The 23,601-nt window shown below is 41.5% G+C and overlaps 1 protein-coding gene across 12 annotated transcripts in view; it reads right to left on the reverse strand.

Annotated features, from left to right (window-relative positions):
* STX8 (syntaxin 8) overlaps nucleotides 1–23,601 on the reverse strand; it is a 358,471-nt gene that overhangs the window by 286,865 nt on the left and 48,005 nt on the right. For all 12 annotated transcript variants that reach the window (XR_012425279.1, XR_012425280.1, XR_010582271.2 and 9 more), the window contains exon 5: nucleotides 2,356–2,480. Coding sequence is in view for 7 of the 12 variants with exons in the window: in XM_005582878.3 (XP_005582935.1) it covers nucleotides 2,356–2,480 (125 nt within the window). In the remaining 5 variants the exon portion in view is untranslated. The remainder of the gene's footprint in view (nucleotides 1–2,355; nucleotides 2,481–23,601) is intronic.

The raw sequence follows: 23,601 nt of genomic DNA on the forward strand, positions 1-23,601 counted from the left end.
ATACATGAATGCAAATAGCAGCTTTCTTTGTAACAGCCAAAAACTGAAAACCACCCAAATATTAATCAACAGGTGAATGGATACACAGATTGAGGTAAATCCACACAATGGAATACAAATCTACAATGTAAGAGTGAAACGCAGGCCAGGCATGGTGGCTCACGCCTATAATCCCAGCACTTTGGGAGGCTGAGTCGGGTGGATTGCTTGAGGTCAGGAGATCAAGACCAGCCTGGCCAACATGGTGAAACCCCATCTCTACTAAAAATACAAAAAAAATTAACTGGGCATGATGGCGGGCGCCTGTAATCCCAGCCACTCGGGAAGCTGAGGCAGGAGAATTGCTTGAACCCAGGAGGTGGAGGTTGTGGTGGGCCAAGATCGTACCACTGCACTCCAGCCTAGGCAACAAAGCCAGACTGTGTCTCAAAAAAAAAAGAAAAGAGTGAAATACTGATATACATAACCAGTTCAATGAATCTTAAAATAATTATGCTTAGACAAAGAAGCCAGAGCCCCTTCTTCCCCAAAAGATACATACTGTATAGTTCTATTTACATAAAATTATAGAAAATAGAAACTAATTTATAGTGACAAAAAGCAGTTCAGCAGTTGTCTGAGCATGGCGGGGAGGAACAATAGGAAGAATTACAAAGAAGCATGAAGAAAACTTTTGGGAGTAACGATTAGGTTCATTATTTTTATTGTAGTGATGGTTTCACAGGCATATATACATGTCAAAGCTTATCAAATCATATACTTCAAACATAGGCCATTTATGATCACATCAACTATATATCAATAAAACTGATTTTAGATTTATTTTCTCCTCCTCCTCCTCCCTCTTCCTTTTTATTTGTTAATTTTTTTAAAGATGGGATTTTACTATGTTGCCTAGGCTAGTGTCAAACTCCTACATTCAAGCCATCCTGTCACCTTGGCCTCCCAAAGTGTCAGGAGTACAGGTGTGTGCCACCAGGCCTGGCAATAAAGCTGATTTTAAAAAGCAGAATTAGAAAGAATAATATAGCTGTACATACTGACATTTTATAAAGTTCATAACACATACTAAGTCTTTTTTTTTTTCTTTGAGCTGAAGTCTCACTCAGTCATCCAGGCTGGAGTGCAGTGGCACGCTATATCAGTTCACTGCAACCTCTGCCTCCTGGGTTCAAGTGATTCTCCTGCCTCAGGCTTCCGAGTAGCTGAGTTTACAGGTGCGTGCCACCACATGCGGCTAATTATTTTATTTTTAGTAGAGACTGGGTGTCACCACATTGGCCAGGCTGGTCTCTAACTCCTGATCTCAGGTGATCCACCCGCCTTGGCCTCCCAAAGTGCTGGGATTGCAGGCGTGAGCCACCACACCCAGCCGACACATACTAAGTTTTAAAAAGGTGTGGAATTATATATATATGGAGAGAGCTAACTATCTCATGATTTCATTTATGTAAAGTAAGTATATTTATATTGAATATATGTATGTGAATATATACAAAAGGTCTAAGGAAATACATATTAATCTGTTTCCAGTTTGAGATTGGAGAACCAATATGGAGGGCTTTCATCTTATACATTCCTATATTGTTTACACTTTGTATAACAATCATGCATTACTTCTGAAATTTTACAAATATAAGAAAATTTAAAAAAAAAAAAAAGTAAAAAAGCCACAGGGCAAAAGATAAAAAGGAAAAGCCAAATTGACATATTTTATAACAACAACAACAACCAAAAAATGGAGTCTTGAGTTTGGAGACTAATTCCCAGTTGTGAAGCTAAAGCACAGAGCATAGGCATCAAATTCACTCGGACTTCGACTCAGATCTGCTGTCTCTGCTGTTACCCAATGGAAAGTCACCACTTCCATGAGCCACCGAGATGAGTGACAGCAACTGTCTATTCCCCAGCTATCCTGAGGCACACGCCAAAAGCTTTAAAGGACCAGCAGTTTTCACTCCAATTTTCAATGGGGATGAGGAACAATCAAGGTTCCAGTAAAAAATCTGGTGGTCGGGCGCAGTGGCTCACGCCTGTAATCCCAGCACTTTGGGAGGCCAAGGTGGGAGGATCATGAGGTCAGGAGATCAAGACCATCCTGGCTAATAGGGTGAAACCCTGTCTCGACTAAAAAAATACAAAAAATTAGCCAGGCATGGTGGCACGCGCCTGTAGTCCCAGCCTCTCGGAAGACTGCGGCAGGAGAATCGTTTGAACCCAAGAGGTGGAGGTTGCAGTGAGCCAAGATCACGCCACTGCACTCCAGCCTGGGTGACAGAGAAAGATTCTGTCTCAAAAAAACAAAAAAAATTCTGGCAAGGTTTCTGAGCCCACACTCCTCAGGGTATTTGGTACCTTGGATAATTTTCTGCTGCTGTTGCCGGATTTCATCAAAACCCAAGCCTCTGGTCTCCTCTGGCTCCTCAAAGAGCCAAGGGTTGGGTGCTCCTCGCTTAGCCTCTTCACTCATCAGGCTGGACCTAAAGAACAATATTAAACGATATTGATATATCTCAAAACATGCAGCTCAAATGCAAATTACTCCCACCAAGTGCAGAGGTGGCCAGCCTTGAATGCTTTGAAAATTCAATTCAAACACAATTTATTGCATCCTGAGTTTATGCCAGGAACTGTATTCAGTGCTGGAAGAGATACAGGGATGAATAGGCACAAGCTTGGTCCTCAGAATTACAGCCTGTTATAGAGATGATGAGAGAACATAATATTTGTACTAATCCTCTAAGAAATGTTTGAGTTAATCCTAAGAGAAGTTGGTAATAAATGAGGTTCTTAAATTTCAAAAACAGAAGGCTAAACAGTAGCCTTTTTATTAGGACAAAGTTTGTCTCAGAGGCTATGTGACCCCAAAGGTACAAATATTATTTCTCAAGCAGATACAATGTTGCGACTACAGATTACAATGTTATTTTTTTTATTTTTATTTTTTTTAAAGAGACCACATAATTTCCCATTAAAGGATATTTGGAGCCAGGCGTAGTGGCTCATGCCTGTAATCCCAACAATCTGGGAGGCCGAGGCGGGCAGATCACCTGAAGTCAGGAGTTCCAGACCACCCTGGCCAACACGATGAAACCCTGTCTCTAATAAACACAAAAACAATTAGCCAGGCTTGGCGGTGGGCATCTGTAATCCCAGCTACTTGGGTGGCTGAGGCAGGAGAACTGCTTGAACTGGGAGGCAGAGGTTGCAGTGAGCCAATATAGCGCCACTGCACTGCAGCCTGGGTAGCAGAGCAAGACTCTGTCTCAAAAAAAAAAAAAAAAAAGGAGTATTTGATTGCTCACAGACACAGGCAGGGTTTCAATACCAATTTTGTGACTTTAATGTAGCATTCATAACAGAATAAACACATTCTGATTTGTCAATCTTAACCTTACTCCCTCTAACAATCCATGTGCCCTTTCTGCACCAGATCAGTTGGTCTCGCTATCTAAGGATCAGGAAACACATGATTTCCACCTCAATCCCCATGTTTTCAGGATTCTCCTCCTCTCAAGTAGCTCCTCTCCTCTCCCTGCCTGTCCACATTCTGTCCAAGCTGAGAAGACCATCTTGTCCAGGACACCACCTTCTGACCACTTCAACGAAGAGATGAACATTCACTTTAGAGCTCTCATCAGATTCATGAAAAATCATAGAATAAATGGTGGGTGGGACATCAGCAAGATGGCTGATTAGAGGCACCTGGTGCTCACCTGCCCCCCACTTTCTTACGGAAGGACAAAGGCAATGAATAAACAGCTAAGATTTGACTTCAGTGTGGGAAAGCACTGGACTGCAGTGGGGAAGTGGAGAGGCCCCTGTGGTGATTGAAAGTCTAGAAGGGCAGCATGAAGGCCCCCAGCCTCCGTGGCCCCATCTCTTCCACCAGGATTGGGTAGGCCTGGACATATGAGGGCCTTCTCCCTTTGAGGAAAAGGTAAGCAGGAGATTTCCACCTGCCTCCACTGCCGCGGCAAACACCTACAGTCCCTACTACAGGAGGATCCCCCAGTCCTTGCAAGTTCTGAGCCCAGTTTGGAGAGCTGCTGGGAATTCGTACAGTCGCACTGCCCCAGATTAGGCATATACCCCACTCCCCACCCACCCCATGAGCCAAGTTACTACAGCATGGCGCCATCTTCAGACCACAGCTCCCTCTGGAGTGTGCCTTCCTCTTGGGGCCAGTAGCCACTGCACCTTTCCAGCACTGGGACTCCATCTTCATGCCACCAAACCTACACAGGTGGCTGAACTCCACACCCCAGGCCCCAGGAATGGCTGTGACTCTGGTCCTGCACTGAAGGAAAACCACCATCCTCACTTTCAGCCACAGAAACAGTCCCACCCAGGGCAAACCACTCTCGAGCCAACCAAACTGCTGTATACCCCCCTGCAAGCAGAAGGCCTGTGCAACTGACAGGCTAGCACAGTGACTACACTTCTGCATCCAGGATCTGTGACACAGTCGGGCAGTGCAGCCCCCTACAGACATGCCCCCAGCCTACCGAAAGGCTCCCCACCTCAATCAGGGCCTGAGAAACAACCCTGCAGGATGCCCCTGGCAGACATAACCCCAAGTCAGCCAAGTGGCCCTATGTCCACATCCCAGGCCTGAAAAACAGTCCATGGGTTACCCCCAGCAGCAACTCCCCTAGGCCAGCTGAGCAGCCCTGTGTTCACATCCCAGGTCTGAGATGCAACTCCTCAGGCCACTCCCGGCAGACATGCCCAGAGGGCTGTCAAGCAGCCTTATGCCCACCTCTCATGACTGAGAAATAGCCCTGTGGGCTGTCTGCAGCAGGCATTCCCCCCAGGAGAGCTGAGCAGCAGTGTGCCCATGTCCCAAACCTGAGAAACAGTCCAACAGGCCACCTCTGGCAGGCATACTCCCAGCCTGGCCAAGCAACCAAGCAACTGTGCCCTCAGCCAGAGTAAGGGAAGCAACCCCAACCCCAGCAAGTGAGACCCCAAGTTGGACAACCCACCATGTGAATGCATGCATCGTTGACCTGACAAATAGCCCAGTGAGCACATCCCTGGCAAAGTCATGCCACCACCACCACAAAGCCTCTCAGCTGAGGCCACTGAGACACTCACAAACATCACTAGCATGGATTACACTTGAAGAAACTATACAAAAACTACACTACTATGCCCACCTGGAACCAAAACCAATGCATCCCACTAAACCAACACCCCAAGATCCATTCATATGAATATTTCTTTCCCTGCAAAACCTACTGCATAGAATTGGAAGAAGCAACTATTCCACCAGATGCATAGAAATCAACATAGGGATACATCGAACATGAAAAAGTAAGGAAACATGACACCTCCAAAGGAATACAATAATTCCTGTGTAATAGACCCCAATGATAGAGAAATATACAAAATGACAGAAAAAGATTTCAAAATAGTAATGTTACAGTGAGATACAAGATAATAGAGCTAGACGATTTGATGAAATCAGGAAAACAATTCATGACTTGAATAAGAAATTCAACAAGAAGATAAATACCATAAAAAAGGACAAAACAGGTATCCTAGAGTAAAATAATTCAATGAATAAACAAATACAAGCTAGAAGCTTTACCAAAAGAATAGACGAAGCAGAATTTTATTTATTTATTTATTTACTTATTTAGAGACAGGTTCTCACTGTCACCCAGGCTGGAGTGCAGTGGCATTATCTCAGCTCATTGCAACCTCCACCTCCAGGGTGTGCCATCACATCCAGCTAATTTTTGTATTTTTTGGTAGAGATAGGGTTTCACCATGTTAGCCAGGTTGGTATCAAACTCCTAACCTCAAGTGATCTGCCTGCCTTGGCCTCCCAAAGTGCTAGGATTACAGGTGTGAGCCACCATGAGTGGCTAATTTTTGAACTTGAAGACAGACCTTGTGAAATAACACAGAAAAATGGAAAAAGAAAAAAGTAAAATGAAATGAAGAAAGCCTACATAATTCAGGGAACACCATTAAGTGAACATTCACATTGTAGGTGTTCTAGAAAGACAAAAGAAGGGGAAATGTACAGAAAACACTGAATGAAATAGTAGCTGAAAACTTCCCAAGTCTTGGGAGCTTCCAGATCCAGGAAGCCAAAAGAATCCCAAATAGATTCCATTCAAACAGGACCCCTCTTAGGCACATTAGAGCCAAATTATCAAAAGTCAAAGACAAAGAATTCTAAAAACAGCAAGAGAAGGACTGGGTGCAGTGGCTCATGCCTGTAATCCCAGTACTTTGGGAGACAGAGGCAGGCAGATCACGATGTCAGGAGTTCAAGACCAGCCTGGCCAACATGGTGAAACTCTGTCTCTACTAAAAATACAAAAAACTAGCTGGGTGTGGTGGCAGGTGCCTGTAATCTCAGCTACTAAGGAGGCTGAGGCAGGAGAATCACTTGAACCCAAGAGGCGGAGGTTGCAGTGAGCTGAGACCACGCCACTGCAATCCAGCCTGGGCAACAGAGCAAGACTCCATCTCAAAAACAAACAAATAACAACAACAACAAAAACAGCAAGAGAAAAGCATCAAATCACCTATGAGGGAATTCCCATTAGACTAATAGCAGATTTCTCAGCAGAAATCTTACCAATCAAGAGAGAATAGGATTTTATGTTCAAAGCACTAAAAGAAAAAAAAAATCTGCCAACCAAGAATATTACATGTAGCAAAGATATCTTCCAGAAATGAAAGAGAAATAAAATCTTTCACAGACAAGCAAAAACGAAGGTAATCCATCACGACTAGACCAGTCTTATAAGAAATGCTCAAGGGAGTACTATACTTGGAAGTGAAAAGATCATAACAGCCATTATAAAAACATGTGACACTATAAAACTCATGGGTGGAGCCAAAATACCAAGGAAAACCAGAAAGAAAGAAATCAAGCCTTATCACTTCAGAACACTACCCAACCACAAAAATAAACAATAAGACGAAGTAAGGAACAAAGGATATACAAAACAACCAGAAATCAATAAAATGACAAGATAAGTCCTCACCTATTAATAATAACCTTGAATGTAAGTGAATTAAATAACTCATTAAAAGACATAGACTGGATAACTAGATTAAAAACAACAACAACAACAACAACAAAAAACAAGACTAGACTCAACTATATGCTGCCTAAAAGAAACTCACCTGACCTACAGACACACATAGACTGAATGAAAGCAAAGGTATGGAAAAAGATATTCTATGCAAACGAAAACCAAAGGTAAGCAGGAGTAGCTGTACTTATATCAGACAAAACAGACTTCAAGTCAAAAGCTGTGAAATCAGACAAAGAAGGACATTACATAAGAATAAGGGGATCAATTCAACAAGAGAATATAACAACTGTAAATATATACACATTTAATACCAGAGCACTCAGATATATAAAGCAAACATTATTAGCTCTAAAAGGAGAGAGAGACTCAAATAGTGTAATCGCTGGGGATTCTAACATCTCACTCTCAGCACTGGACAGATTATTCAGACAGACTACACCACAGAACAAACAGACCTAACAGACATTTACAGAACATTTCACGCAACAGCTACAGAAAATACATTCTTGTCAACAGCACACAGAACATTCACCAGGACTGACCATATGTTAGGACACAAAACAAGTCTCAAAAATTTTTTTAGACTTTGAAATTGAAATCATACCATCTTATTTAACCACAGTGGAAAATATCAATAACAAGAGGAACATGCAAAATGATACAAATACATGGAAATTAAACAACATACTCTTGAACAGCCAATGAGTGAAGGACAAAATTAAGAATGGAATTTTAAAATTCCTTAAAGTAAATGAAAATAGAGGCACAACATACCGCAACCTATGGGACACAGCAAAAGTAGTACTATGAGGCAACTGTATAACAATAAAGGCCTACGATAAAAACCTAGAAAGATTTCAAATAACCTAATAATGTATCTCAAGGAAACTAGGAAAGCAAGAATAAACCAAACCCAAAATTAATAAAGGAAAGAAATAATAAAGATCAGAGGAGAAATAAATGAAATTGAAATAAAAAATGTATTTAAAAAACCAACAAAATAAAAGTTGGTTTTGTGTAAAGATAAAATTGAGAAACCATTAGCTAGACTAAGAAAAAAAGAGATATGACTCAAACAAATAAAATCAGACAAGAAAAAGGGGACATCACAATGGATGCCACAGAAATACAAAGAATCATTACAGGATACTACGAACAACTCTACACCAATAAATTCAAAAACCTAGAGGAAATGGGTAAATTTCTGGACACATACAACCTACCAAGACTGAACCAAGAAGACATGTTTTTTTAAAACCTGAACAGAGCAATAACAAGTAATGAGTTTGAATCAATAATATAAAATCTGCCAACAAAGAAAAGTCCAGGACTAAATGGCTTTCATACTGAATTCTACCAAACCTTTAAAGAAAAATGCATACCAATTCTTCTCAAACTATTCCAAAAAATCAAAGGGGAGGGTATTCTACCTAATTCATTCTAAGAGGCTAGAATAACCCTGATATCAAAAGCAGATGAGAATACAACAGAAAAAGAAAAGTACAGGACAATATCCCTGATGAATATGCACACAAAAAATCCTCAACAGAATGCTAGCAAATCAAATCCAACAATACATCACAAAGATAATATACTATGATCAAGTGGAATTTATCCCAGGAATGCAAGGATGGGTCAACATACACAAATCAATAAATGTGATACGTCACATCAACTATAAAGGACAAAACCCATATGATAATCTCAATAGATGCAGAAAAAATATTTGATAAAATTCAACATCTCAATTAAAAACTCTCAATAAATTAAGTATCGAAGGAAAGTACCTCAACACAATAAAGGCCATATATGACAAACCCACAGCTAACATCATATAGAAAAGGTGAAAGCTTTCCCTCTGAGAACTAGAAGACAAGGATGCCCACTCTCATCACTCTTACTCAACACAGTACTGGAAGTCTTAGCCATGGTAATCAGACAAGAGAAAGTAATAAATGGCATTCAAATTGGAAAGGAGAAAGTCAAATTGTTTCTATTTGCGGAAAACATGATCTTATAGAGACAAAAGCCTAAAAACTACCAAAAAAAAAAAAAAAAAAAAAAAAAAACCCTCTTAGAACTGATACACAAATTCAGTAAAGTTGCAGGATACAAAATCAACATACGAAAATACAAAAGTGGTGTTTCTATAAATAATGAACTAGTTGAAAAAGAAATCAAGAAGACAATCTCATTTACAATAGCAATCTCCCCCAAAATTACCTAGGAATAAATTTAACCAAGGAGGTGAAAGATCTCTAAAAGAAAAACTACACAACACTGATGAAAGAAATTGAAGAGGATACAGACAAAAGGAAAGGTATTTCATGCTCATGGATTGGAAGAATTAATATTGTTAAAATGACTATACTACCCAAAGCAAGCTACAGATTCAATGCAATCTCTATCAAAATACCAATAACATTCTTCACAGCAATAGAAAAAAAAAATCGTAAAAATCTGCAAGGAACCACAAAAGACCCTGAAGAGCCAAAGAGATCCTAAGCAAAAAGAACAAAGCTGGAGGCATCACACTACCAGACTTCAAAATATACTACAAAGCTGTAGTAATGTACTACAACGCTGTTTTTATGGTACTGACATAAAAACAAACACACAGCCCAACGGAACAGAATACTGAACCCAGAAATTTATCCATGTATCTAGAGCCAACTGATTTTTTTTTTTTTTCGAGGCAGAGTCTCACTCTGTAACCCAGCTGGAGTGCAGTGACACGATCTTGATTCACTGCAACCTGCGCCTCCCAAGCTCAAGTGAACCTCCCACCTCAGCCTCCTGAGTGGTTGGGATTACAGGCACATGCCACCACACTCAGACAACTTTTGTAGAGATGACGTTTCACCATGTTGCCCAGGCTGGCCTCAAACTCCAATCTGCCCACCTCAGCCTCCTAAAATGCTGGGATTACAGGTGTGAACACAGCCAAGCCAAGTCTCTGATTTTTGACAGAGGTGCCAAGAATACTCACTGGGGAAGACAGTCTCTTCAATAAATGGTGCTGGGAAACTGAATATGCACATGCATAAGAATGAACCTAGACACCCATCCATCACCCTATGCAAAAATCAACTCAAAATGAATCAAAGACCTAAACGTAAAACCCGAAACCACAAAAGTACCAGGCAAAAACAAGGAAAACACTTCAGGATGTTCATCTGGGAAAAGATTTTATGAGTAAGACCTCACAAGCACAGGCAACAAAAGCAAAAAGAAACAAATGCGATTATATCAAGCTAAAAAGCTTCTGCACAGCAAAGGAAACAGTCAATAGAGTAAAAATACAATCTGTAGGAGAAAATATTTGCAAACTGTTTATCTAACAGGGGATTAATATGCAAAATATATAAGGAACTCAAAATAGCTCAATGGCAAAAATCATAATAATAATGGATTGAAAAATGGGCAAGTGAGCTAGGCATGGTGGCATGCACCTCTAGTCCCAGCTACTCAGGCTGAGGTAGGAGGGTTACTTGAGCCTACACAACAAAGTGAGACTCTATTTCAAAAAAAAATAAATACACAAAATATGTGAAAGAAAGACAAATGATCTGACAAAATATTTCTCAAAAGATGACATACAAATGCACCAACAAATATATAAAAATTGCTCAGCATTACTAATTGTCAGGGAACTGCAAATCAAAATCACAATGAGGTATCATCTCATTCCACTTAGAATGTCTATCATCAAAAACACAAAACAACAAATGCTTGTGAGGAGGTTGAGAGACAGGAACTCTTAAGACACAGATGGTAGAAATGTAAACTAGTAGAGCCACTATGGAGAACAGTATGGGGGTTCCCCAAAAAACTATAACTAGAACTACCATATGATCCAGCAATCCCCCTACTGGGCACTTATCCAAAGGAAAGAAAATCAGTATATTAAAGAGATATCCACACTCACATGTTTACTGCAGCACTATTCACAGTAGGCAAAATATGGAATCGAACTATCCAACAACAGATGAATGGATAAAGTGTGGTATATACACACAACAGAATACTATTTAGCCATGAAAAAGAATGAAATCCTGTCATTCACGGCAACATGGATGGAACTGGAGGATATTATCTTAAGTAAAATAAGCCAGGAACAGAAAGCTAAACACTGCATGTTCTTACTCATATGCAGAAGCTAAAAAGAAGTTGATCTCATAGAAGTAAAAAGTATAACAGAGCACACCAGAAACTGGGGAGAGTAGGGAGAAGGGGAGAGCAAGAGATTTGTTAAGGGACACAAAATTATAGTTGGACAGGAGGAATAAGTTTGAGTGTTCTATTCACCAGTGTAGGATGACTACAGTTAACAATAACAGTCTAAAGTAGCTAGTAGGAGGATGCAGAATGTTCCCAACACAAAGAAACGAGAAATGTCTGAGATGATGAACATGCTAATTATCCTGACTGGCTCATTATATATTACATGTAGGAAAACATCACTAGGTATCCCATAAATATGTATAATTATTAAATGTCAAATAAAACAAAATGATAGGCCAGGCACGGTGACTCACGCCTGTAATCCCAGCACTTTGAGAGGCCAATGCAGGTGGACCACCTGCCGTCAGGAGTTTGAGACCAGCCTGGCCAACATGATAAAACCCCGTCTCTACTAAAAATACAAAAATTAGCCAGGCATGGCGGCAGGCACCTGTAATCCCAGCTACTCGGGAGGATGAGGCAAGGAAAATTGCTTGAACTCAGGCGGTGGATGTTGCAGTGAGCCGAGATCGCGCCACCGCATTCCAACACGGGCAATGAAGCGAAGACTCCGTCTCAAAACAAAACAAAACAAAAACGAAAAACAAATGATGACAATGATGTTACAGTAGCAATGACAATAATAAACATGCATTAAACATTTGCCCTGTTCAGGCACACCTCCAGGTGATGTATATATATTCAATCGTATCTCCATTACACATAATTCTTCTAGCTTTGTTCACATCTCCCATATCATCCAGAAACAACTGTTACCCTATTATTTAACCTTGTATATAGATAAGGTTCACATCTACTAGACAGAAGGCAGAAACTGAAAATCATCCTTCACTGTATGCACACTGTCCCACAATATGGAGTGAACACCTAACAGCATATCACCTACTGGCAACATACGAACAGAAAGTTGCTGGAGGATTCAATAACTTTTCATTCCAAAAACATTTACTTAGTAGTTATTACATAGTTGGCATTGCTCTCATTAATGGGCATAAAGAAAAAATCGAATATAGACAAACAGACCAAAATCTCCACCCATACAAAGCATAGATTCTTGTTATAGGTGCTGTTTGCATTCTGGTGGGATGACACAATGTGTAAAATGTGTGCACACTGTCTAATGTCGTACTTGGAAGATGTTAACTATTATCATAACACCAATTGTTGCATTTTTTTTTTACACAGAAGGCACTAAAAAATTGAAATAAATCTGTATATCCCAAAAGCTATATTAATTTCACTTTCAGTTTAGAACTTGAAAGCCTTTGTAAGAATATTATATGTTTCAAGAGACAAACCCAGGCAAAACTGGAAGATAATTTTTGATTCCTTAGACTAAGATTTTAAGCATAGAGTTGGTCTCAAGTGTACTAATTAGCATGCCAAACAGAAGTATGACTTTCTTCCACTTTACCAAAAGGGCAGACGTGTTTCTTTGAAATCTTTCTCTCCCTGTCTCATTCATTCATTCACCTATTCATTTATTTGAAACAGGGTCTCACACAGTCGCCCAGGCTGACGTGCAGTGGTACAATCATCACTCACCCCAGACTTGACCTCCAGAGCTCAAGGGATCCTCCCACCTCAGCCTCCTGAGTAGCTGGGACTACAGGTGCATGCCTCTGCACCTGGCTAATTACTTTTATTATTTGTAGAGATGGGGTCTCGCTATGTTGCCCAAGCTAGTCTTGAACTCCACAGCTCAAACAAGCCTCTCACCTCGGGGATTACAGGCACGGGATTACAGGCATGAGCCATTGTACACAGCCTGAAGCCTTACTTTATGTGATTGGTACCAAGAATCTGAGATGCCACGATTTTGGATTCCTTCTCTATAATAATTATTCAGTTTCACATACCTTCAAATAAAGGGGAAGAATGCAATAGAAAAGGGAAGGAAAGAAGAAAATTTACAATCAAAGCCTATCCCAACCCTTACACCATCTTGCAAGAGCCATTTTTCAAATCAGGAATTACATGGGATTCGTTCATGGTTTACTGCAAATGCACGTGGGTCACAGGTATGTAAAGATACTTTGAAAGTGCATCAGTGACCAGCTATGAGCATCCAAATGAGTATATTGCTCCTGAGGTGATATTGCTCCTCTAAACTTAATGGTGGAATGAGTCACTTAATGTTAGAACCACAGTCATATGTGTATATAAACACCTATTAGAAAATAAAAGTGACAATATGGGCACAAGAAGAAAGTCATACTTCTGTTTGGCATGCTAATTAGTACACTTGAGACCAACTCTGTGCTTAAAATCTTAGTCTAAGGAATCAAAAATTTTCTTCCAGTTTTGCCTGGGTTTGTCTCTTGATATATACAATATTCTTCCAAAGGCTTTCAAGTTCTAAACTGAAAGTGAAATTAATATAGCTTTTGGGATACACAATTTAAAATTTTATTATTTTTATTTTTTGTTTATTTTTATTTATTTATTTATTTAGAGACAGAGTCTCCCTCTGTCGCCAAGGCTGGAGTACAGTGGCACCATCTCGGCTCACTGCAAGCTCCGCCTCCCGGGTTCATGCCATTCTCCTGCCTCCGCCTCCTGTGTAGCTGGGACTACAGGCGCCCGCCACCATGCCTGGCTAATTTTTTTGTATTTTTAGTAGAGATGGGTTTCACCGTGTTGGCCAGGATGGTCTCGATCTCCTGACCTTGTGATCCGCTCGCCTTGGCCTCCCGAAGTGCTGGGATTACAGGCGTGAGCCACCGTGCCTGGCCCATTCACTGATAGCTCTCGTGAGCCCTAGTGCATACTTCTAAAAAATTGTTATTAAAGGGGAAAAACAATGCAAAAATATTTTTTTCACAATCTCAAAAATGACACATAAGAACCACAGTCATACGTGTATATAAACACCTATTAGAAAATAAAAGTGACAATATGGGCACAACTTAATACTAATATCACACGTACATCACCACGGACATACATAGAAAAGATTTCCCAGGGGTATCTGATTCCCAAGGCTGAACTATCTAACTTCACTTCTCTCTGGTTTGGTGTTTCTACTTTGCTGATGCTCCAAAACTATGAGGAAATCCAGCAATGGATATACCTTCACTCAGAAAAGTAGGTAAGATCATGAGATCGTAGGTGTCCCTGGATGTACACTTGATTCTTTTCACTTGGTTTTATGTTCAATTTCACATTTGGGATGGTGCCTATTATTATGGTTCTAGGTACTAGGAAAATATGAAAAAAAAATATGAAAATGCAATTCTTGCTTTCAAGGAGTTTATAATCAAATTGAAATGAGAAACTAACCAACATGAAGCATGCTAGTTAAAATAAGAGAGCATCTAGCTTTGTATCCCTCCTGGGCAATTCCAAAAACCTTGTCAACTCTGGTTTTCTCATCCATAAAACAAGCAAACTAAATGGGCCAATGGTTTTCAACCTTTTTTTTTGAGGCAGAGTCTCACTCTGTCGCCCAGGCTGGAGTGCAGTGGCGCAATCTCGGCTCACTGCAAGCTCCGCCTCCCGGGTTCCCGCCATTCTCCTGCCTCAGCCTCCTGAGCAGAGTAGCTGGGACTACAGGCGCCCGCCACCACACCAGGCTAATTTTTTGTATTTTTAGTAGAGACGGGGTTTCACTGTGTTAGCCAGGATGGTCTCGATCTCCTGACCTCGTGATCCGCCCGCCTCGGCCTCCCAAAGTGCTGGGATTACAGGCGTGAGCCACCGCGCCCGATGGTTTTCAACCTTCTTTCTGACCCACACTTGAGGATATGATACCCTTGTTAATAGTGACATTGGCGAGTAAGTGGGGAAGACTCATCTTGGTGGGAGAAAGCAGATATTCTTTTTAATCCTGCAAAAGATGATTTCCTATTGTTGCAAATTGTGAATTAGGTTTTTTAAATCTCCTCTCAAATGTTGTCTCCCCAGAGAGGTTTCCCAGACTCCTCCATCTAAAATAGCATCTGTCTCTGTCACTCCTTCACCCCACTCCTCCTTATCTTGCTTAATTTTTCTTTATAGGACTGAAGTCACCAGCCATTATGCATTTGTTTGCTTTCTGTCTCCCACGCTAGACTATAAGCCCCACGAGGGCAGGGACCAGGTCTTATCTATCACTCCATCCTTTATCACATTATGGCTGGTATAATGGACACTGAAAGAAAAACATGGAATTAATTATTTTTTTAGCAAAACCCATAAATAAATGAATGAAATCAGTAACGAGAGTTGTCAGGAAATTACAGTATCACGCATTGGTGCTATAATATGTTTTGTGATTTCAAAGGCATTTCACAAACATTACCTCATGTGAATCATACACAGCCCTGTGAGTAAGTCAGCAGAGGTATTACTGACAAGAAAACTAAGGCAAAGAGACCTTCAGTGGCTTCCTCAGGGCCACCAACCTAGTGGCAGAGCTAAGGGTTCAGCCCACATCTTGTGATTCTTCACCCAAGGCATTTCCTTTGTACCACTTCAGAGGTTTCATAAAGGTAAGGAGGCTGGGCACAGTAGCTCACGCCTATAATCCCAGCACTTTGGAAGGCCAAGGTAGGAGGACTGCTTGAGCCCAAGAGTTCGAGACCAGCCTGGGCAACAGAGCAAGACCCCTATTTAAAAAAGAAAAGAAAAGAGGTGAGGAGATTTAAGGCAGCCTTGAAGAATGCATGAGGTTTAGCAAAGAAAGGAAGAGATGGCAAGGCATTCCAAGAAAAGGCAAAAACATGAATGAGGCTCCAGGACCAGGAATGTGTATCACATAAACATGTGTGACGTAAGAGTGGAGAGTGGGCAAAATCTGGGGGGCCTGGATTTAGAATTAATTCTGAGGTAGGTAGCTACAGTGGCCCTCCATTTGTCCTAATAACTTTCATCCTCCTACTCTCCCAGGATCTCATCATTTTAGCTTTCTGCTAGTTCTTCTCCATCCTATAAATCCTCAAGCAACGACCTTCTCTCCTGTTTGCAGCCAAACTTCCATGGAGAATTATTAACCTACGCTCACTAACTCCACTTCCTGACCCCGTTCACTCCTCAACCCACTGAAGTCAACTTCTGCCCCTTCACAACTAAAATCTTCACCCTCACAGCCTCCTCACTGCCAAACACTCTTCCCAGGCCTTACCAGACCCCTCTTCCAGGCCTCATGTGTCACAGCTAAGCCTATTATCCCCTTTCCGTGAATCCTCTCCTCTCTTGGCTTCCTCCACACCACTCTCTCCCACTGACAGTTCCACACCACTCTCTCCCACTGACAGTTCCACACCACTCTCTCCCACTGACAGTTCCACACCACTCTCTCCCACTGACAGTTCCTTCTCTATAATTTGCAGGTACCTCTTCCCCCGCCTGCCACTGAAATGTGGGTTCCCTGGGAATTTGATTTAGATCCGCTCCTCTCACGGTATTGTCTCTCTCTGGGCAAGTCTATCTGTGCTAGGGGCTTCAGGCTCTAAGAATAGATGCTAGCGGCTGGGCGTGGTGGCTGACGCCTGTAATCCCAGCACTTTGGGAGGCCGAGGTGGCCAAATCATGAGGTCAGGAGTTCAAGACCCGCCTGGCCAACATGGTGAAACCCTGTCTCTACTGAAAACACAAAAAATTAGCTGGCCATCGTCGTGGGCGCCTGTAATCCCAGCTACTCGGGAGGCTGGGACAGGAGAATCGCCTGAACCTGGGAGACGGAGGTTACAGTGAGACGAGATCGTGCCACTGCACTCCAGCCTGGGTGGCAGAGTGAGACTCCAACTCAAAAAAAAAAAAAAAAAAAAAAAAAAGATGCTAACAATGCCTAAAGACAGTCTGTGCCCAGCACAAATGAAATCAGACACATTCCCTTGAGTCATTATGGTGGTGAATTCTGAACTAGGGGTGGGGAGGAACGTGCTCTCCTCCCTAGCAGGACAATACCGGAATCTGGAGGGGTTGCGGGGAGTAGCACACAAATAGTTAAACAGAAGCCCCACATACAAAAACATTCAGGCAAAGCATGTCCTCCCACCCCTTACCCTGATTGAAAATCACGGTGCTAAAGAGACTTACAAATTTGTCTCTACCTATAATATCTCCCTACAGGTTCTTTATCTGCACTTGTGACTTTTCATTTCAAAATCTCCAACTGGGTATTCCTCCCCAAACTCAACATATCCAAAATCAAATCCATTGTTCTCACCCCATAAGCTGTTTCTTCTCGTATGCTCTCTCTTTTGGTGAGCAGCATCACTGTATTCTCAAGTCATCCAAGCCATTTTTTTTTTTCTGGTCTCCCTCTAACCACATCTCATCAACCAACAAGGCCTCCCTCAGAGATGGTTCTCACATCCAAGCCCTGACTGCCTTCCCCATTGGTACTGCCGTGGCTCAGACACCCATCACCTCTCATGCACAACGTGGTTACAGCCTTCTGATTGGTCTCCTTGTCCCCAGTCACCCTCGTTCAAATCACCCTACCTCTGCTACAGGAATTATTGTTCTTAACACAGAGATCTCACTCTCTCACTTCCCTATTCAAAAACCTCCCTGACTCCCCAGAAGCTACAACATGGCCCCAGTGATCTCTGTGACATCTCCTCAACATCCCCGCTTCCACACCCTGCTCCTTCAGCCCTACAGACTGCTCCCCACCGCTCAGACAAAGGCACAAACTTTCACACTCTCATGTTTTTGCATGAGTCTGGAGTGTCCCCACCCCCACCCGCTTTGTCCATCTGGCAAAATTCTATTCATTCCCCTAAGGTTCAACTCAAATGTCAATTCTGCTGCTTAGGCTTTCCTGATCCCTAGCCCCATCCCCCTTCCCTTGAATCAATCACTCGCTGGTATTCCCATGGTGCTGCGTTCACAACCTCTAACGTGGCATTTATCAAGCGGGATTGTAGTTAGTTATTTACTCATCTGTCTCCCTTCCTAAATTATGAGCTCTGTGAGGGAAGAGGCCACATGACAGTTATGTTTATATCCCCAGGACCAGAAAACAGAGCCTCGGAATATGCCAGAGCTTAAGCATTCAGTAAATGTTTATGAACCAGAACTAGGAAAACAACTGAGGTTTTTAAGCTCTCTTGCTTAAAAACAAAATGAGAGAAGCATTTCACATTTTTATCTTGAAATGTGTTTTAAAAAGCAAGCAAAGCAAAACTTAATCAAGTGCTACCTGCCTTCAAGACTTCAGCAGCAAAGACTGATACTGTTCGAGCAGATGGAGAGAATGACTTGAAAGGGGATTCAGTCAGTAAAACACCTTGTAGCTCAACCTCACTTTTGGAATGACAACTAAGAGGCATTTTTTCCTCTGCAAAGGAAATTAAAGAAAGGAAATGCTAAATACTATGCTTCTGAGTTTAGAACAGACTTGAATTTTTTTTTAAATAAATGATTTCTATCCATATTATTTCAAGATGGAACTTTTCAAATAAATGAAACTTATCAAATAAATGCCACATTAGTAAATACATGAGATATCTTGTCTTATCAAGATTTCATCAAAAAGTTTCACGATCACTTCTAAAGACATAAAATGATGTCATTTTCATCTCCCAAAGAAAATGATGTACATTATTTAAATTATGATAATATCGGGGGGGGGGTGCACAGACAATCCATGTCTTTCTACAGACAAATGAAGTTGAAGCTTGTTAGAGTTCATAGGAAGGGCGTTCTTATCAACTGAATACAGAATTGAAGAAGCAGTGAATTCCAAGAAGGAGCTTTCTTTAGCCTTTCTTAGCGTTTCAAAAAGATGTCAAAGTGACTATATAAAATGTTTGTTTTGTCTGGAAAAAATATCAGTGTTTGAGCATTCACAGACCACAGGGAGGACTACAGTTAGGACGAGAGAAGATATTGCTGGGGTGTGAGTGAGCTGAGTCTGCAAAGTTTCGTAACTAGACTTGCCTATAGATTTGAAAATGCTCCTATGATATAAAAGGGTAATTTCTTTTTCAGAATTTTTTTTTTGGTAGTTTCTTTCTGTGAATATAAAGATGCACAGAGGCTCAAATTTCAATTAGAAATAGATTCTTTGACAGAAATTCTTTAGAGACGAAGTCTGGCAACAATACACAGACTGGATTACACGGAAGAGAGGCTGCAGTCAGAGAGGCGGGCCAAAAGGCCAGTGCGGTAATTTAGGTGGGAGGTAACAGGGGTCTGGACAAGGGAAGTGACAAGAGGGAACAGAGAGAAAGGGACAATTAACATAGTGGCTCCAGGGAAATTCCACAAGTGTTGGTGAATAGACTGGATATAGGGAATAAAGATTGTCAAACCTGTGTGACTTGGAGAAATTGACACAACTTCGGGAAAGGGAAATTTTTCATTACCTTTCCATCTTCAACACAGCACCTAATAACAACCCCAAAGTTAAACTGGTCCTTCAAGAGATCATGATTAGATAGGAATATTTGGAGCCATATTTACTAAACTGTGAACGTCCTTCAGTCAAATACTCTGTCCTGTTCTTTTCCGTATCCTATCCATCCTTCCATCCATCCATCCATCTGACAAATACTGAATACCTTCTATGTATCAGGCACTAATCTAGTGACTCGTAAGTGAACAAGAGACACATAAATACCTGACCTCATGGAGGTAATACTCAAAGGACAATAAGTGCCTAATGCTGTGTGTACTGCAAAGTCGATACTCAAAATATTTTTTGTTCAAACTGAATAAATAATCTCCCCTGAGTATTAGTCCAGAACAAACAAGAACTAGAACAAGGAAAATATCCAAGGAAATTTCACTATAGCGCCTTTGAAATCTATTACAATCAAATATTGTTCTAATTTAAAAGCAACCCGATTTTTTTCCTATTCGTTGCTCACGAAATTTACCAATAAAAAGTTTTCACATTAAATGAAAACCTTCATGAAACAGTTCACAGAATACAAATGCAGGGTGGAAAAGGCCATCATTTTTATGGGTCTCCAACTCAAATTTCAGAAATCCCAGAGCACTGCTCCTCAGAGTCACACAGGCCACCTTAAGCAAAAAAAAAAAAAAAAAAAAAACCAAAACCAAAAGGAAAGCTTCTGTACCTTAAATATGTGCAGGTCATGGTACCTTAAAAGTAGAAGCGGGGCAAAAAGGGGCCACATACAAAAAACAAGAATTCCAAGTAAAAGATGAATGAGCTGCTCTACCAAATTTATGGTGACTGAGAGCCATCTGCTGGTTACAGTTCAGCTACAACAATCCAGGAGGGCCAACTATTGCAAACAGCTTCTCTACTACGTGATGCATGCTCGAAAACATGCTTAGAAACACAAGGCACAGGTTCTCACTCCTATGAGGAAGCTAAAAAAAAGTTGATATCATACAAGCAGTGAGTAGGAGAGTGGTTACCAGAGGCTGGGGAGGGCAGGGGGTTGGGGAAAGGAAAGGTTGGTTAAGGGATGCAGGCGAACAGCTAGATGGGAGAAGTGAGTTCTGGTGTTCTGCGGCATACTAAGGTGAATATAGCAAATGAAAACTTAGTGTTTTTTGAATAGCTAGAAGAGAGCATTATGAATGCTATCAACATGAAGATATGATACAGGTTGGAGGTCATGGGTATGCTAATTACCCCGATTTGATCATTATACATGTATCAAAATATCACACTGTAAGCCAGGCTTGGTGGCTCTCGCCTGTAATCCCAGCACTTTGGGAGGCCAAGGTGGGCGGATCACGAGGTCAGGAGATCGAGACCATCCTGGCTAACATGGTGAAACCCCGTCTCTACTAAAAAGACAAAAAATTAGCCAGGTGTGGTGGCGTGTGCCTGTAGTCCCAACGACTTGGGAGGCTGAGACAGGAGAATCACTTAAACCAGGGAGGCAGAGGTTGCAGTGAGCCGAGATTGCACCACTGCACTCCAGCCTGGACAACAGAGCGAGACTCTATCTTGGGGGAAAAAAAAAATCACACTGTACCCCATAAATATGTACAATTATATGTCAATTAAATATATATGTACATATATATACGTACACATATATAAAGAGAAACAGATGTGCAGAGGTCAACAGAACTTACATAATATGAAGGAGTTGGTGTTCCTAGAGCCATGCCTTTTTGACACCATCTGCAATAACAACTCTGCATCTTCTTCCAGTTGGTTCTTCACAACCAAACCCAGTTATGATAAATCCGATGAGTGTCCAGTCGAGATGAGCAATCTACATTTGCTTTAGGCATCTGGCATGCCTAATGATTTCCATCTTTGTCTCAACATTACTGTTTTCACTTTACTGTACTTGTTTCCATTCTCGCTCATTTTATAAAGTCAAGATAAAATGCAATAAAATATTCAACCAATTGTGCACATCAACACTGTTCTATGAACAAAGATGCGAGTCCAGTGAAACAAAATTATCGGCTGGCAGGCAGTGCCACCATCAATAATATTAATAGAAATGTGTGTTTGGCACCTGATATACAAAAATCCAAATTAGGCATGAAAAGGCCATTTAAGAGCGTCAGTGAATAATGCTTATGCATTCAAGATGCACAAAAGCCAAGGACCACCTACATCGTCATCATTTTTCACCTAAGTGACCTTACTTTTTATTATACCAATTCATCTAACTTATGTCTAAAATCACCACATTTTGAGATGGACACCCACGTTTTCAATCCTGGTATCTTTTCCCTCTGGAAGGTGTGAGCTCCCTCGGGTAACTTTTATGCAACCAGCTGGGTGCCAATGTGCAGACTGATATGGAAATTGCTGTTCTAAAGACAGGATTCAAGAAGGTACACAAGGGAGAGAAACAACACACAATGTACAAATTTGTATCCACTTCTGGTACCAGTTTCTATCTCAGTCCTTTCAGGCTGCTATAACCAAATACCTCAGACTGGGCAATTTATAAACCACAGAAATGTACTGCTCACAGTTCTGGAGGCCGGGAAGTCCAAGAGCACAGCATAAGCAGATACGATGTCTGGTGAGGACTTTTTCTCTGCACCATGGGTGGTGCCTTCCACATGTTCTCACATGTCCAAAGGGGCAAGGAAGCTCCCTTCAATCTTTTTTTATACGGGCATTAATCCTATTTTTGAGGGCAGAGCCCTCATGACTTACTTCCCCAAAGGTCTCACCTCTTAATACTATCACACTGGGGATTAGGTTCTAACATATGAATCTTGGGGGGACACTACCATTCAGACCATGGCAAAGGGTGTCAATGAATAATGCATACCATTCAAGACTTACAAAAGTCAAGGACCGCCTACATAGTCATCATTTCCACCTCTATCACCTTGCCATTATTACACCAATTCATCTACTTCATATCGAAGAAAGCAAATTATCAAGATGGACACCTATGCTTTCTTTCTTTTTTTTTTTGAGATAGGGTCTCACTCTGTCACCCAGGCTGGAGTGCAGTGGCACAATCTTGGTTTACTGCAACCTCGGCCTCCTGGGCTCAAGCGATTCTCCCACCTCAGCCTCCCTAGTAGCTGGGACTACAGGCACACACCACAATGTCTGGCTAATTTTTTGTATTTTGGATGAAGACGGAGTTTCACCGTGTTGCCCGAGCTGGTTTTGAACTCCTGACCTCAAGTGATCCATCCGCCTCGGCCTCCCAAAGCACTGGGGTTACAGGCATGAGCCACCATGCCTGGCCAACACCATGCTTTTAACCATGCCATCCTTTCCCTATGCGAGCAGGGCCCAGGAATGTATAAGCTGCCTCGGGTGAGTTTTATGCCATCAGCCGGGCACCAATGTGCAGACTGGTATGGAAACTACCACCCTTGAAAGAGCAGGATTCAAGAAACTACACAAGACAGAAAGTATGTGGTATAAATACCTGATCTTCTCAGCTTCCTCCCCCTCACACTGATTTCTCCATTTTCTAATCGCCCAGATCATTTATGGCTCATACCACACAAAGTGGCATTTCACTATACGCTATCATGTATGGTCCACAGTTGTTCTGTGCAAGATAGAAAGACATCCCCACACGGCCTGCTATCTCTGTACTCCCTTCTTCTAAGACGGTGAGTGCTATCATTCATTAACGTCTATGGAACACTTTCCAGTTCACAAAGAGCCTCCACATAGATTTATCTCATTTGGATGTCACAACCATTTGAGGAGTCATGGTTACCTTCATTTTCCTGAAAATGATGCGTAGTTAAAACTCAAACCCTGGTTGCCGAATACCAAATCCTTTGCTCCTTCCACAGAATCACACAAGGCAAACTGAGCAATATGCGCCACTTGAACACCTGGTGGAATACCATCCCTACGAACAGGGTAATACTGTCTCTGCAAGTGTGAAAGACGAAGTACTCAAAGCCAGTGGGAAAGGAA

This window comes from Macaca fascicularis, chromosome 16 (genome assembly GCF_037993035.2).
Source record: "Macaca fascicularis isolate 582-1 chromosome 16, T2T-MFA8v1.1".
In the NCBI taxonomy this organism is placed as follows: domain Eukaryota; kingdom Metazoa; phylum Chordata; class Mammalia; order Primates; family Cercopithecidae; genus Macaca; species Macaca fascicularis.